The sequence below is a fragment of the Scyliorhinus torazame genome, chromosome 5 (genome assembly GCF_047496885.1).
Source record: "Scyliorhinus torazame isolate Kashiwa2021f chromosome 5, sScyTor2.1, whole genome shotgun sequence".
Taxonomy (NCBI): Eukaryota; Metazoa; Chordata; class Chondrichthyes; order Carcharhiniformes; family Scyliorhinidae; genus Scyliorhinus; species Scyliorhinus torazame.
This window is the reverse complement of record NC_092711.1, coordinates 61,841,148-61,853,327: the sequence shown is the minus strand read 5'-3', so window position 1 is coordinate 61,853,327 and position 12,180 is coordinate 61,841,148. Positions and strand designations below refer to the sequence as shown.

The 12,180-nt window shown below is 54.7% G+C and overlaps 1 protein-coding gene across 1 annotated transcript in view; it reads right to left on the bottom strand.

The window, feature by feature from the left end:
* Window positions 1–11,202, bottom strand: part of LOC140422594 (protein-glutamine gamma-glutamyltransferase K-like) — a 64,749-nt gene extending 53,547 nt beyond the window's left edge. The window contains 2 exon segments of the mRNA XM_072507603.1: window positions 4,735–4,926; window positions 9,843–11,202. Of these exon segments, the coding sequence (XP_072363704.1) occupies window positions 4,735–4,926; window positions 9,843–10,089 (439 nt within the window). The 5' untranslated portion in view covers window positions 10,090–11,202.
* Window positions 11,203–12,180: the final 978 nt, after the last annotated feature.

The window sequence follows — 12,180 nt, the reverse complement described above, 5'->3', positions numbered from 1 at the left end:
GAGGGAGTGCTGCACTGTCAGAGAGTCAGTACTGAGGGAGTGCCGCACTGTCAGAGGGTCAGTACTGAGAGAGTGCTGCACTGTCAGAGGGTCAGTACTGAGGCAGCGCCGCACTGTCAGAGGGCCAATACTGAGGGAGTGCCGCACTGTCAGAGGGTCAGTACTGAGGGAGAGCTGCACTGTCAGAGGGTCAGTACTGAGAGAGTGCTGCACTGTCAGAGGGTCAGTACTGAGTGAGTGCCGCACAGTCAGAGGGTCAGTACTGAGGGAGTACCGCACTGTCAGAGGGTCAGTACTGAGGGAGTGCTGCTCTGTCAGAGGGTCAGTACTGAGGGAGTGCTGCTCTGTGAGAGGGTCAGTACTGAGGGAGTGCTGCACAGTCAGAGGGTCAGTACTGAGGGAATGCCGCACTGTCTGAGGGTCAGTACTGAGGGAGTGCTGCACTGTCAGAGGGTCAGTACTGAGGGAGTGCTGCACTGTCAGAGGGTCAATACTGAGGGGGTGCTGCACTGTCAGAGGGTCAGTACTGAGGGAGTGCTGCACTGTCAGAGGGTCAGTAATGAGGGAGTGCCGCACTGTCAGAGGGTCAGTACTGGGGGAGTGCCGCACTGTCAGAGGGTCAGTACTGAGGGAGTGCTGCACTGTCAGAGGATCAGTACTGAGGGAGTGCTGCACTGTCAGAGGGTCAGTACTGAGGGAGTGCCGTACTGTCAGAGGGTCAGTACTGAGGGAGTGCCGCACTGTCAGAGGGTCAGTACTGAGGGAGCGCCGCACTGTCAGAGGGTCAGTACTGAGGGAGTGCCGCACTGTCAGAGGGTCAGTCCTGAGGGAGTGCCGCACTGTCAGAGGGTCAGTACTGAGGGAGTGCCGCACTGTCAGAGGGTCAGTACTGAGGGAGTGCCGCACTGTCAGAGGGTCAGTACTGAGGGAGTGCCGCACTGTCAGAGGGTCAGTACTGAGGGAGTGCTGCCCGGCAGAGGGTCAGCTGTGAGGGAGCGCAGCACTGTCAGAGGGTCAGTACTGAGGGAGTACCGCACTGTCAGAGGGTCAGTACTGAGGGAGTACCGCACTGTCAGAGGGTCAGTACTGAGGGAGTGCTGCTCTGTCAGAGGGTCAGTACTGAGGGAGTGCTGCTCTGTGAGAGGGTCAGTACTGAGGGAGTGCTGCACAGTCAGAGGGTCAGTACTGAGGGAATGCCGCACTGTCTGAGGGTCAGTACTGAGGGAGTGCTGCACTGTCAGAGGGTCAGTACTGAGGGAGTGCTGCACTGTCAGAGGGTCAATACTGAGGGGGTGCTGCACTGTCAGAGGGTCAGTACTGAGGGAGTGCTGCACTGTCAGAGGGTCAGTAATGAGGGAGTGCCGCACTGTCAGAGGGTCAGTACTGGGGGAGTGCCGCACTGTCAGAGGGTCAGTACTGAGGGAGTGCTGCACTGTCAGAGGATCAGTACTGAGGGAGTGCTGCACTGTCAGAGGGTCAGTACTGAGGGAGTGCCGCACTGTCAGAGGGTCAGTACTGAGGGTGCGCCGCACTGTCAGACGGTCAGTACTGAGGGAGTGCCGTACTGTCAGAGGATCAGTACTGAGGGAGTGCCGCACTGTCAGAGGGTCAGTACTGAGGGAGTGCCGCACTGTCAGAGGGCCAGTACTGAGGGAGTGCCGCACTGTCAGAGGGTCAGTACTGAGGGAGTGCCGCACTGTCAGAGGGTCAGTACTGAGGGTGCGCCGCACTGTCAGACGGTCAGTACTGAGGGAGTGCCGTACTGTCAGAGGATCAGTACTGAGGGAGTGCCGCACTGTCAGAGGGTCAGTACTGAGGGAGTGCCGCACTGTCAGAGGGTCAGTACTGAGGGAGTGACGCACTGTCAGAGGGTCAGTACTGAGGGAGTGATGCACTGTCAGTGTCAGTACTGAGGGAGTGCTGCCCTGTCAGAGGATCAGTACTGAGGGAGCGCCGCACTGTGAGGGGGTCAGTACTGAGGGAGCGCCGCACTGTGAGAGAGTCAGTACTGAGGGAGTGCTGCACTGTCAGAGGGTCAGTACTGAGGGAGTGCCGCACTGTCAGAGGGTCAGTATTGAGGGAGTGCCGCACTGTCAGAGGGTCAGTACAGAGGGAGCGCCGCACTGTCAGAGGGTCAGTACTGAGGGAGTTGTGCACTGTCAGAGTGTCAGTACTGAGGGAGCGCCGCACTGTCAGAGGGTCAGTACTGAGTGAGTGCCGCACTGTCAGAGAGTTAGTACTGAGGGAGTGCCGCACTGTCAGAGGATCAGTACTGAGGGAGTGCCGCACTGTCAGAGGGTGAGTACTGAGGGAGTGCTGCACTGTCAGAGGGTCAGTACTGAGGGAGTGCCGCACTGTCAGAGAGTTAGTACTGAGGGAGTGCCGCACTGTCAGAGGATCAGTACTGAGGGAGTGCCGCACTGTCAGAGGGTGAGTACTGAGGGAGTGCTGCACTGTCAGAGGGTCAGTACTGAGGGAGTGCCGCACTGTCAGAGGATCAGTACTGAGGGAGTGCCGCACTGTCAGAGGGTGAGTACTGAGGGAGTGCTGCACTGTCAGAGGGTCAGTACTGAGGGAGTGCCGCACTGTCAGAGGATCAGTACCGAGGGAGTGCCGCACTGTCAGAGGGTCAGTACTGAGGGAGTGCCGCACTGTCAGAGGGTCAGTACCGAGGGAGCGCCGCCCTGTCAGAGGATCAGTACCGAGGGAGTGCCGCACTGTCAGAGGGTCAGTACTGAGGGAGTGCCGCACTGTCTGAGGGTCAGTACTGAGGCAGTGCCGCACTGTGAGGGGGTCAGTACTGAGGGAGTGCCGCACTGTCGGAGGGTTAGTACTGAGGGAGTGCCGCACTGTCAGAGAGTCAGTACTGAGGGAGTGCTCCACTGGCAGAGGATCAGTACTGAGGGAGTGCCGCACTGTCAGAGGATCAGTACTGAGGGAGTACCGCACTGTCAGAGGGTCAGTACTGAGGGAGTGCCGCACTGTCAGAGGGTCAGCACTGAGGGAGTGCCGCACTGTCAGAGTGTCAGTACTGAGGGAGTGCTGCCCTGTCAGAGAGTCAGTACTGAGGGAGCGCCGCACTGTCAGAGGGTCAGTACTGAGGGAGTGTCGCACTGTGAGGGGGTCAGTCCTGAGAGAGCTCCGCACTGTCAGAGGGTCAGTACTGAGGGAGTGCCGCACTGTCAGAGGGTCAGTACTGAGGGAGTGCCACACTGTCAGAGGGTCAGTACTGAGGGAGTGTCGCACTCTGAGGGGGTCAGTCCTGAGGGAGCTCCGCACTGTCAGAGGGTCAGTACTGACGGAGTGCCGCACTGTCAGAGGGTCAGTACTGAGGGAGTGCTGCACTGTCAGAGGGTCAGCACTGAGGGAGTGCCGCACTGTCAGAGGGTCAGTACTGAGGGAGTGCTGCACTGTCAGAGGGTCAGTACTGAGGGAGTGTTGCACTGTCAGAGGATCAGTACTGAGGGAGTGCCGCACTGTCCTAGGATCAGTACTGAGGGAGTGCTGCACTGTCAGAGGGTCAGTACTGAGGGAGTGCCGCACTGTCAGAGGGTCAGTACTGAGGGAGTGCCGCACTGTCAGAGGGTCAGTACTGAGGGAGCGCCGCACTGTGAGGGGGTCCGTACTGAGGGAGTGCCGCACTCTCAGAGGATCAGTACTGAGGGAGTGCTGCACTGTCAGAGGGTCAGTACGGAGGGAGCGCTGCACAGTCAGAGGGTCAGTACTGAGGGAGTGCCGCACTGTCAGAGGGTCAGTACTGAGGGAGTGCCGCACTGTCAGCGGGTCAGTACTGAGGGAGCGCTGCACTGTCGGAGGGTCAGTACTGAGGGAGTGCCGCACTGTCAGAGGGTCAGTACTGAGGGAGTGCCGCACTGTCAGATGGTCAGTACTGAGGGAGTGCCGCACTGTGAGGGGGTCAGTCCTGAGGGAGCTCCGCACTGTCAGAGGGTCAGTACTGAGGGAGTGTCGCACTGTCAGATGGTCAGTACTGAGGGAGTGCCGCACTGTGAGGGGGTCAGTCCTGAGGGAGCTCCGCACTGTCAGAGGGTCAGTACTGAGGGAGTGCCGCACTGTCAGAGGGTCAGTACTGAGGGAGTGCCGCACTGTCAGAGGGTCAGTACTGAGGGAGTGCCGCACTGTCAGAGGGTCAGTACTGAGGGAGTGCTGCCCTGTCAGAGGGTCAGTACTGAGGGAGCGCCGAACTGTCAGAGAGTCAGTACTGAGGGAGTGCCGCACTGTCAGAGGGTCAGTACTGAGGGAGTGCTGCACTGTCAGAGGGTCAGTACTGAGGGAGTGCCGCACTGTCAGAGGGTCAGTACTGAGGGAGTGCTGCACTGTCAGAGGGTCAGTACTGAGGGAGTGCCGCACTGTCAGAGGGTCAGTACTGAGGGAGTGCCGCACTGTGAGGGGGTCAGTCCTGAGGGAGTGCCGCACTGTCAGAGGGTCAGTACTGAGGGAGTGCTGCACTGTCAGAGGGTCAGTACTGAGGGAGTGCCGCACTGTCAGAGGGTCAGTACTGAGGGAGAGCTGCACTGTCAGAGAGTCAGTACTGAGGGAGTGCTGCACTGTCAGAGGGTCAGTACTGAGGGAGTGCTGCACTGTCAGAGGGTCAGTACTGAGGGAGCGCCGCACTGTGAGGGGGTCAGTCCTGAGGGAGTGCCGCTTCCCCCCCACCCCTCACTCCGAGGCCCATCCTGAGAGCGAGTGGAGCAGCGAGGCCGCAGGCCAACTCACCGATCTTCATCTCCAGCAGTAGCTTGTCGGCCTGGGGGTCGTAGGCCCGGTTGAAGTGCACCTCGAGCTGGAAGGGTTGGCCCCTGCGCACGATGAGCTCGTCGCTCTCGAACTCCGCCGTGTGGTGTCTCTGCCTGTTCACCTCGCGGCTGCCCTTCAGGAGATCGAGGGTCGTGACCTCCAGACTCTCGTCTGTCGAAGATAAAGTGGTCAACGTCAGAACTGGAACCTAGCTCAGCTGGCGGGGCAGCTGGCCATCTCAGCCATCGGACAACACCCGCGCGATCTGTCTGTCTATCCCTCTCACTATCTCTCCCTCTATCTCACTCTCTGTCTCTCTATCTCTCTCCCGCTCTATCCTGCCCCCTTTCAGTCTGACTGCCTCTCTCTCTATCTCTTTCTCTCTTTATCTCTCTATCTCTCCCTCTATCTCTCCCCCTCACTATCTGTCTCTATCTCTCTCTCCATCTATCTCTCTCTCTATCTCACTCTCTGTCTCTCTATCTCTCTTTATCTCTCTATCTCTCCCTCTATCTCTCCCCCTCACTATCTGTCTCTATCTCTCTCTCCATCTATCTCTCTCTCTATCTCACTATCTGTCTCTATCTCTCTCTCCATCTATCTCTCCCTCTATCTCACTCTCTGTCTCTCTATCTCTCTCCCGCTCTATCCTGCCCCCTTTCAGTCTGACTGCCTCTCTCTCTATCTCTTTCTCTCTTTATCTCTCTATCTTTCCCTCTATCTCTCCCCCTCACTATCTGTCTCTATCTCTCTCTCCATCTATCTCTCTCTCTATCCCGCCCCCTTTCATTCTGTCTCTCTCCCTCTATCTCTCCCCCTCACTATCTGTCTCTATCTCTCTCTCCATCTCTCTCTATCCCGCCCCCTTTCATTCTGTCTCTCTCTCTCTATCTCTCTATCTCTCCATCTCACTATTGTCTCTCTATCTCTCTCTCTATCTCTCTATCCCACCCCCTTTCGTTCTGTCTCTATATCTCTATTTCACTATCTATCTCTCTATCTCTCCCCCTATCTCTCCCTCTCACTATCTGTCTCTTTCTCTCTCTCTATCTCTCTCTCTCTTGCTCTATCCCGCCCCCTTTCATTCTGTCTCTCTCTCTCTGTCTCTCTCCATCTCACTATTGGCTCCCTATCTCTCTCTCTATCTCTCTCTCTCTTGCTCTATCCCGCCCCCTTTCATTCTGTCTCTCTCTCTCTCTCTCTCTCTCGCTCTATTCCGCCCCCTTTCATTCTGTCTCTCTCTCTCTGTCTCTCTCCATCTCACTATTGTCTCCCTATCTCTCTCTCTATCTCTCTCTCTCTTGCTCTATCCCGCCCCCTTTCATTCTGTCTCTCTCTCTCACTCTCGCTCTCTCACTCTCTCTTTTCTTTACATTTTAGAGTACCCAATTCATTCTTTACAATTAAGAGGCAATTTAGCGCGGCCAATCCACCTACCCTGCACATCTTTGGGTTGTGGGGGCGAAACCCACGCAGACACGGGGAGAATGTGCAAACTCCACACGGACAGTGACCCAGGGCCGGGATCGAACCTGGGACCTCGGCGCAGTGAGGCAGCAGGGCTAACCACTGCGCCACCGTGCTGCCCTCTAGCTCTCTCTCTATCTATCTCTCCCTCTATCTCTCCCTCTATCTCTCCCTCTCACTTTCCCTCTCTCCCTCTCACTCTGTCTCTCACTCTGTCTCTCTATCTCTCCCTCTATCTCTGTCTCTCACACTGTCTCTCACTCTGTCTCTCACCTTGTCTCTCACCTTGTCTCTCACTCTGTCTCACTCTGTCTCCCTCTATCTCTCCCTCTATCTCTCCCTCTCACTCTGTCTCTTGATCTCTCCCTCTATCTCTCCCTCTCACTCTGTCTCTCTCTCTCTCTCGCTCTATCCTGCCCCCTTTCATTCTGAGTCTCTCTCTATCTCTCTCTCTATCTCTTTCTATCTCTATATCTCTCGCTCTATCTCTTGCTCTATCTCTCCCTCTATCTCTCCCTCGCACTTTCTCTCTCACTCTCCCTCTCACTCTGTCTCTCACTCTGTCTCTCTATCTCTCCCTCTATCTCTCCCTCTATCTCTGTCTCTCACTCTGTCTCTCACCTTGTCTCTCACCTTGTCTCTCACTCTGTCTCACTCTGTCTCCCTCTATCTCTCCCTCTATCTCTCCCTCTCACTCTGTCTCTTGAGCTCTCCCTCTATCTCTCCCTCTCACTCTGTCTCTCTATCTCTCTCTCGCTCTATCCTGCCCCCTTTCATTCTGACTCTCTCTCTATCTCTCTCTCTATCTCTTTCTATCTCTATATCTCTCGCTCTATCTCTTGCTCTATCTCTCCCTCTATCTCTCCCTCTATCTCTCCCTCTGTATCTCTCCCTCTGTATCTCTCCCTCTATCTCTCCCTCTATCTCTCCCTCTCACATTCTAACTCTCACTCTATCCCTACTGTCTTTCATTTTGTCTCTCTTTCTCTCTCCCTCTCGTTCTATCCCTCCCCTCTTTCCTTCTGTCTCTCTCTCTCTTTCCGTCTCTCCCTCTCGCTCTACCACTTCCCGCTTTCATTCTGTCTCTCTCTCTGACTCTCCCTCTCGCTCTATTCCTCCCCTCTCATTCTGTCTCTCTCTCCCTCTCTGTCTCTCCCTCTTGCTCTATCCCTCCCCTCTTACACTCTCATTCTCACTCTATCTCTCTCTCTCACTCTCCCCCTCCCTCCCTCCCCTCCCTCTCTCTCCCCTCCTCCTCCTCTCTCTCCCTCCTGTCTTTCTCTCCTTCTCCCTCCCCATTCCCCTTTCTCTTTCCCATCTCCCTTATTTCTCCATCTCTCTTTCACTCACTCTCCCTTGCTCGCCGTCGCCCACTCCCTCCCCTCCCCCTCCTCCCCCTCCGTCTCCTTCCCCCTTCCCTCCCCCTCTATCTCCTCCCCTCTCTCCCTCTCAACTTCCTCCTCTGTCCCGCCCCCTTTTTCTGTCTCTCTCTCTCTCTCCCTGTCTCTTTCTCTCTCTCTCTCGCTCTGTCTCTTCCTCCCCCCCCTCTCCCTTGCTGTGTGTGTGAGAGAGAGAGAGAGACGGAGAGTCAGGGGTCGGGAGATAGAAAGAGAGAGAGAGAGCAGCAGGCGGAGAGAGAGATGGGAATGAGGAACACTGAGATAGACAGAGAGAAAGACCATTGGACGTAGCAGCAGAATTAGGCCACTCGGCCCATCGAGTCGGCTCCCCCATTCAACGAGATCGTGACTGATCTGATGTGACGATCCGTCAACTCCATTTTCCCGCCTTCTCCCTATAACCCTCGACCCCCTCACTGACTAAACATCTGTCTCTCGGCCTTGAACAAACTCAACGACCCGGCCTCGACAGCTCTCTGCGGGAATGAATCCCACTCACCTCTGAGGGAAGAAATTCCCCCTCATCTCTGTCTGAAATGGCTGACCCCTCACTTTGAGATTGCGCCCTCTGCGCCTCGACTCTCCCACGCGGGGAAACATCCTGTCTGCATCGACCCTGTCAAACCCCCTGAGGATCTGAGATATCTCAATAAGGTCCCCTCCCGTTCTCCTGAACTCCACTGAGTAACAGGCCCGACCTACTCAACCCCTCCTCATAAGAAAATCCCTCCCGACCCTGGGGTCAACCTTCTCTGGACGGCCTCCATCGCCAGAATATCTTTCCTTTGAGAAGGGGAGCAGAGCTGTTCACGGTATTCCAGGTGTGGTCTAACTCGTGCCCTGTACAGATTCAGCAAGATGTCTCTATTCTTACACTCCATTCCGTCTGAAATAAAGGCTAACAGTGAGACGCTGACCGGAATATTGTGTCCAGTTCTGGTCGCCTCATTATAGGAAGGATGCGGATGCTTTGGAGAGGGTACAGAGGAGATTAACCAGGATGCTGCCTGGACTGGAGGGCATGTCTTACGAAGAAAGGTTGAGGGAGCTCGGGCTTTTCTCACTGGAGCGAAGAAGGAAGAGAGGTGACTTGATAGAGGTGTACAAGGCGATGAGAGGCAGGGATAGGCAGAGACTTTTCCCCAGGACGGAAATGGCTGTCACGGGGGGGGGGACGACATAATTTTAAGGTGATTGGAGGAAGGTTAGAGAGCAGATGTCGGAGGTCGGTTCTTTACAGAACTAAATTGAGAGTACCCAATTCATTTTTTCCAATTAAGAGGCAATTTAGCGTGGCCAATCCACCTCCCCTGCACATCTTTGGGTTGTGGGGGTGCGAAACCCACGCAGACACGGGGAGAATGTGCAAACTCCACACGGACAGTGACCCAGGGCCGGGATCGAACCTGGGACCTCGGCGCCGTGAGGCAGCAGTGCTAACCCACTGCGCCACCGTGCGGCCCTGTTTACACCGAGTGTGCTGGGTGCGTGGAATGCACTGCCAGCGGAGGTGGTGGAGTCAGAGGCATTAGGGCCATTTAAGCGACTCTTCGACAGGGACATGGACAGCGGTAAATTGAAGGGGTGTAGGTTAGGTTGATCTTAGATGAGGATAAATGGTCGGCACAACATCGTGGGCCGAAGGGCCTGCACTGTGCTGGACTGTTCTATGTTCTAATATTCCACTTCCCTTTCCAATGACCTGCTAAACTTACACGCTGCCTTTTTGTAATTTATACACGAGGATCCCCAGATCCCTCTGTGCTGCGACTTTCTGCATCCTCTCTCCATTTGAATAATATTCAGCTTCTTTATTTTCCCTACCAAAGTGACTAAATTCACATTTTCCTCCATCATGCTTCGTCGGCCACATCTCTCCGTGAACTCTCCGTGTCCCTCTCCACCCATTTCTGTGTCATTTGCAAACTTGCCAACAGCACATTCACTTCCCCCGTCAAAGTGATTCGTAAGAGACCCGGCCACACCCATATTGGGAAATGGGGGTCAGTTAAACCTCTGTCCGGGAGGACTGTGGTGTGGAAGGGTTGTGAATGAATCTGCCTCAGGCACGAGCAAGCTCCCTCCCCCCCACCCCGCACCACCCCCCCCCCCCCCCCCCCCCCACGCTCTGGGGCCACCCAGGAAACTCAGATACCGAAACAAACCAATCGATGGGTGGGGAATGGTGTGCGTGTGGGGTGGTTACGGGAAACTACCCACCTTTCCCCTCGGTCGTCTCTCCAGCCACTACCTCAAGCTCAGCGTCCGCCACGTTGTAGGATTCGCTACTCTTCCTCCCGCAGGGGCAGCAGCTGCTCAACTTGGGGCAGCATTGCTGCCAGCCACTCTTCTTCGATTGCTGCTCCTTCCTGGGCTCCTGTGGGGTATCCTTCGGAGCTGGGGTGATCGCAGCCTCTGGGCGTCTGCCCACATCAGTGCCAGGTGGTGGAGCATTGCTGTTGGGCATTGGGATAGCCTGTCTGGAGAAGTACGAACTGAGAGAGAGAGCAAGAGAGAGAGAGAGGGGGGGGGAAGAGAGAGGAGGGGGCAACAGGGGGAAGGAAACTACCTTTCAAAAGTTTTACTATCTAAAAAGTTTTGGGAAAGGTCGAAAAACCTTCGTTAAGTTTTGAAAACGGACTAAGGATGGTTTCGGAAAAGTTTAAAAACTTTGGTAAAGTTTTGAAAACTGTCTAAAAATAATTCAAACTTTCATAAAGGTTTGAATACTGACCAAAAATAATTTGAGAAAAGTTTTCAAACTTTCGTAAAGTTCTGAATACTATCTAAAAATTGCTTTGGAAAAGTTTTAAAACATTCAGAAAGTTTTGAATACTGTTTAAAAATAGTTTGGGAAAAGTTTCAAAACTTTTGTCAAGTTTTGAATACTGTTTAAAAATAGTTTGGGAAAACTTTCGTAAAGTTTTGAACACTGTCTAAATAAAACAGTCCTCGCAAAGTTTACAGAAAACGTTCACAGAGTTTATAAGCTCCCGAAATAAACATCTAAAACAAGCCCGAATTGCTGACAGGGTTTTCAAAGTTGAAAAACTTTCTCACACACACACGCCTTGGCTGTTTTCTATTTTGCGAATTAGCCAAAGGAAGAGGTTTTCTTTTCGAACGTCTCGAGAGTTTACAGGGAGGTTATGTGCCCGCTTTCAAACGGAGAGAGGAATGAATCTGTCCCCGGGCTGAAAATAGACAAAGTGGAGTCTTTCGCACGGCTTTGCTGAGAAATCAGAGAGAGATAAGTTTTCTCCTGGTTTTTCGAGGTGCTGATATGGAAGATTCCACCCCCCCGCCCGCCGCCTCTTGCGCAGCGAAACCACACACTTTGCGGACCGGAACGCCAAGGGGTTTTAACTGGCTTGCGTTCAAGCGGGAGTGTCTCTCCGTTTTATATATAGGCAGCGCATGCCTCTTCTTAAAGGGACATCTCCCCTTAGCTGCCCCTCCCTTAAGAGGGCGAGCACTCACTGACAAGAGGGTCGGTAAGGGAGGGTCGGGTTCTGAAAGGTGCATTGTATTCCCCACGGAGGTGTGTGCAGAAGTATTTGTGAGTGTGCATTTTTCAGTGACTCACAACTGCTTCATCGGGGTTTGACGTTCACTGACGTCGTTTTCCCTTTCTACTTCCCTCCCTGTCTCCCTGCTCACCCTCCACCCCCCCCCCCCCCACCCTGGCCCACTCCCCTACACTTGGGGAGGGTCTCACACCCTGGGCACTGTTTAACAGCGAGGCAACGCACACTGTGAGGAGGCTTCCGCAGTGTTTAAACTGTGGCGTGTGTGTGATATTTGTGATGGGAGGGAGGGGGGAGAGGGGGATTGGAAAGGGAGGGGGAGATGGGGAGAGAGAGAGAGAGAGAGAGAGATAGAGGGAGGATTGCAGAAGCTAAGGAGGGAGAGAGAGTGAGGGGGTTGGAAAGGCAGGGGAGCGAGGTGGCGAAGGGGAGGGCGAGAAGAGAGGCAGGGGACAGAGGGAGGGTTGGAGGATGGTAAGAAAGGGAAGAGGGGCTGGTTTAGCTCACTGGGATAAATCGCTGGCTTTTAAAGCAGACCAAGGCAGGCCAGCAGCACGGTTCAATTCCCGTACCAGCCTCCCCGAACAGGCGCCGGAATGTGGCGACTAGGGGCTTTTCACAGTAACTTCATTGAAGCCTGCTTGTGACAATAAGCGATTTTCATTTCATTTCATTTTAATTTCATTTCAAGAGAGGGAGGGAGAGTGGGAGCGAAGGGAGGGACAGAGAGAGGAGGGGAGGCTGGAAGAGGGGCGAGGGGGATGGAGGGAGAGAAGGGGAATGTAGAGAGAGAGAGAGTGGAGGGAGAGAGGGCGGGTAGAAGAAAAGATAGAGAGAGAGGGAGAGAGCTTGGGAGGGCGAGAGAGAGGCAGGCAGAGAGAGAGAGAGCGAAGGATGTTGGGGAAGAGAGAGAGAGAGAGAGAAGATGGGAGAGCGAGAGAGAGACAGGCGGGGAGAGAGAGAGCGAAGGAAGTTGGGGGAAGAGAGAGAGAGAAGATGGGAGGGCGAGAGTGAGGCAGGCGGAGAGAGAG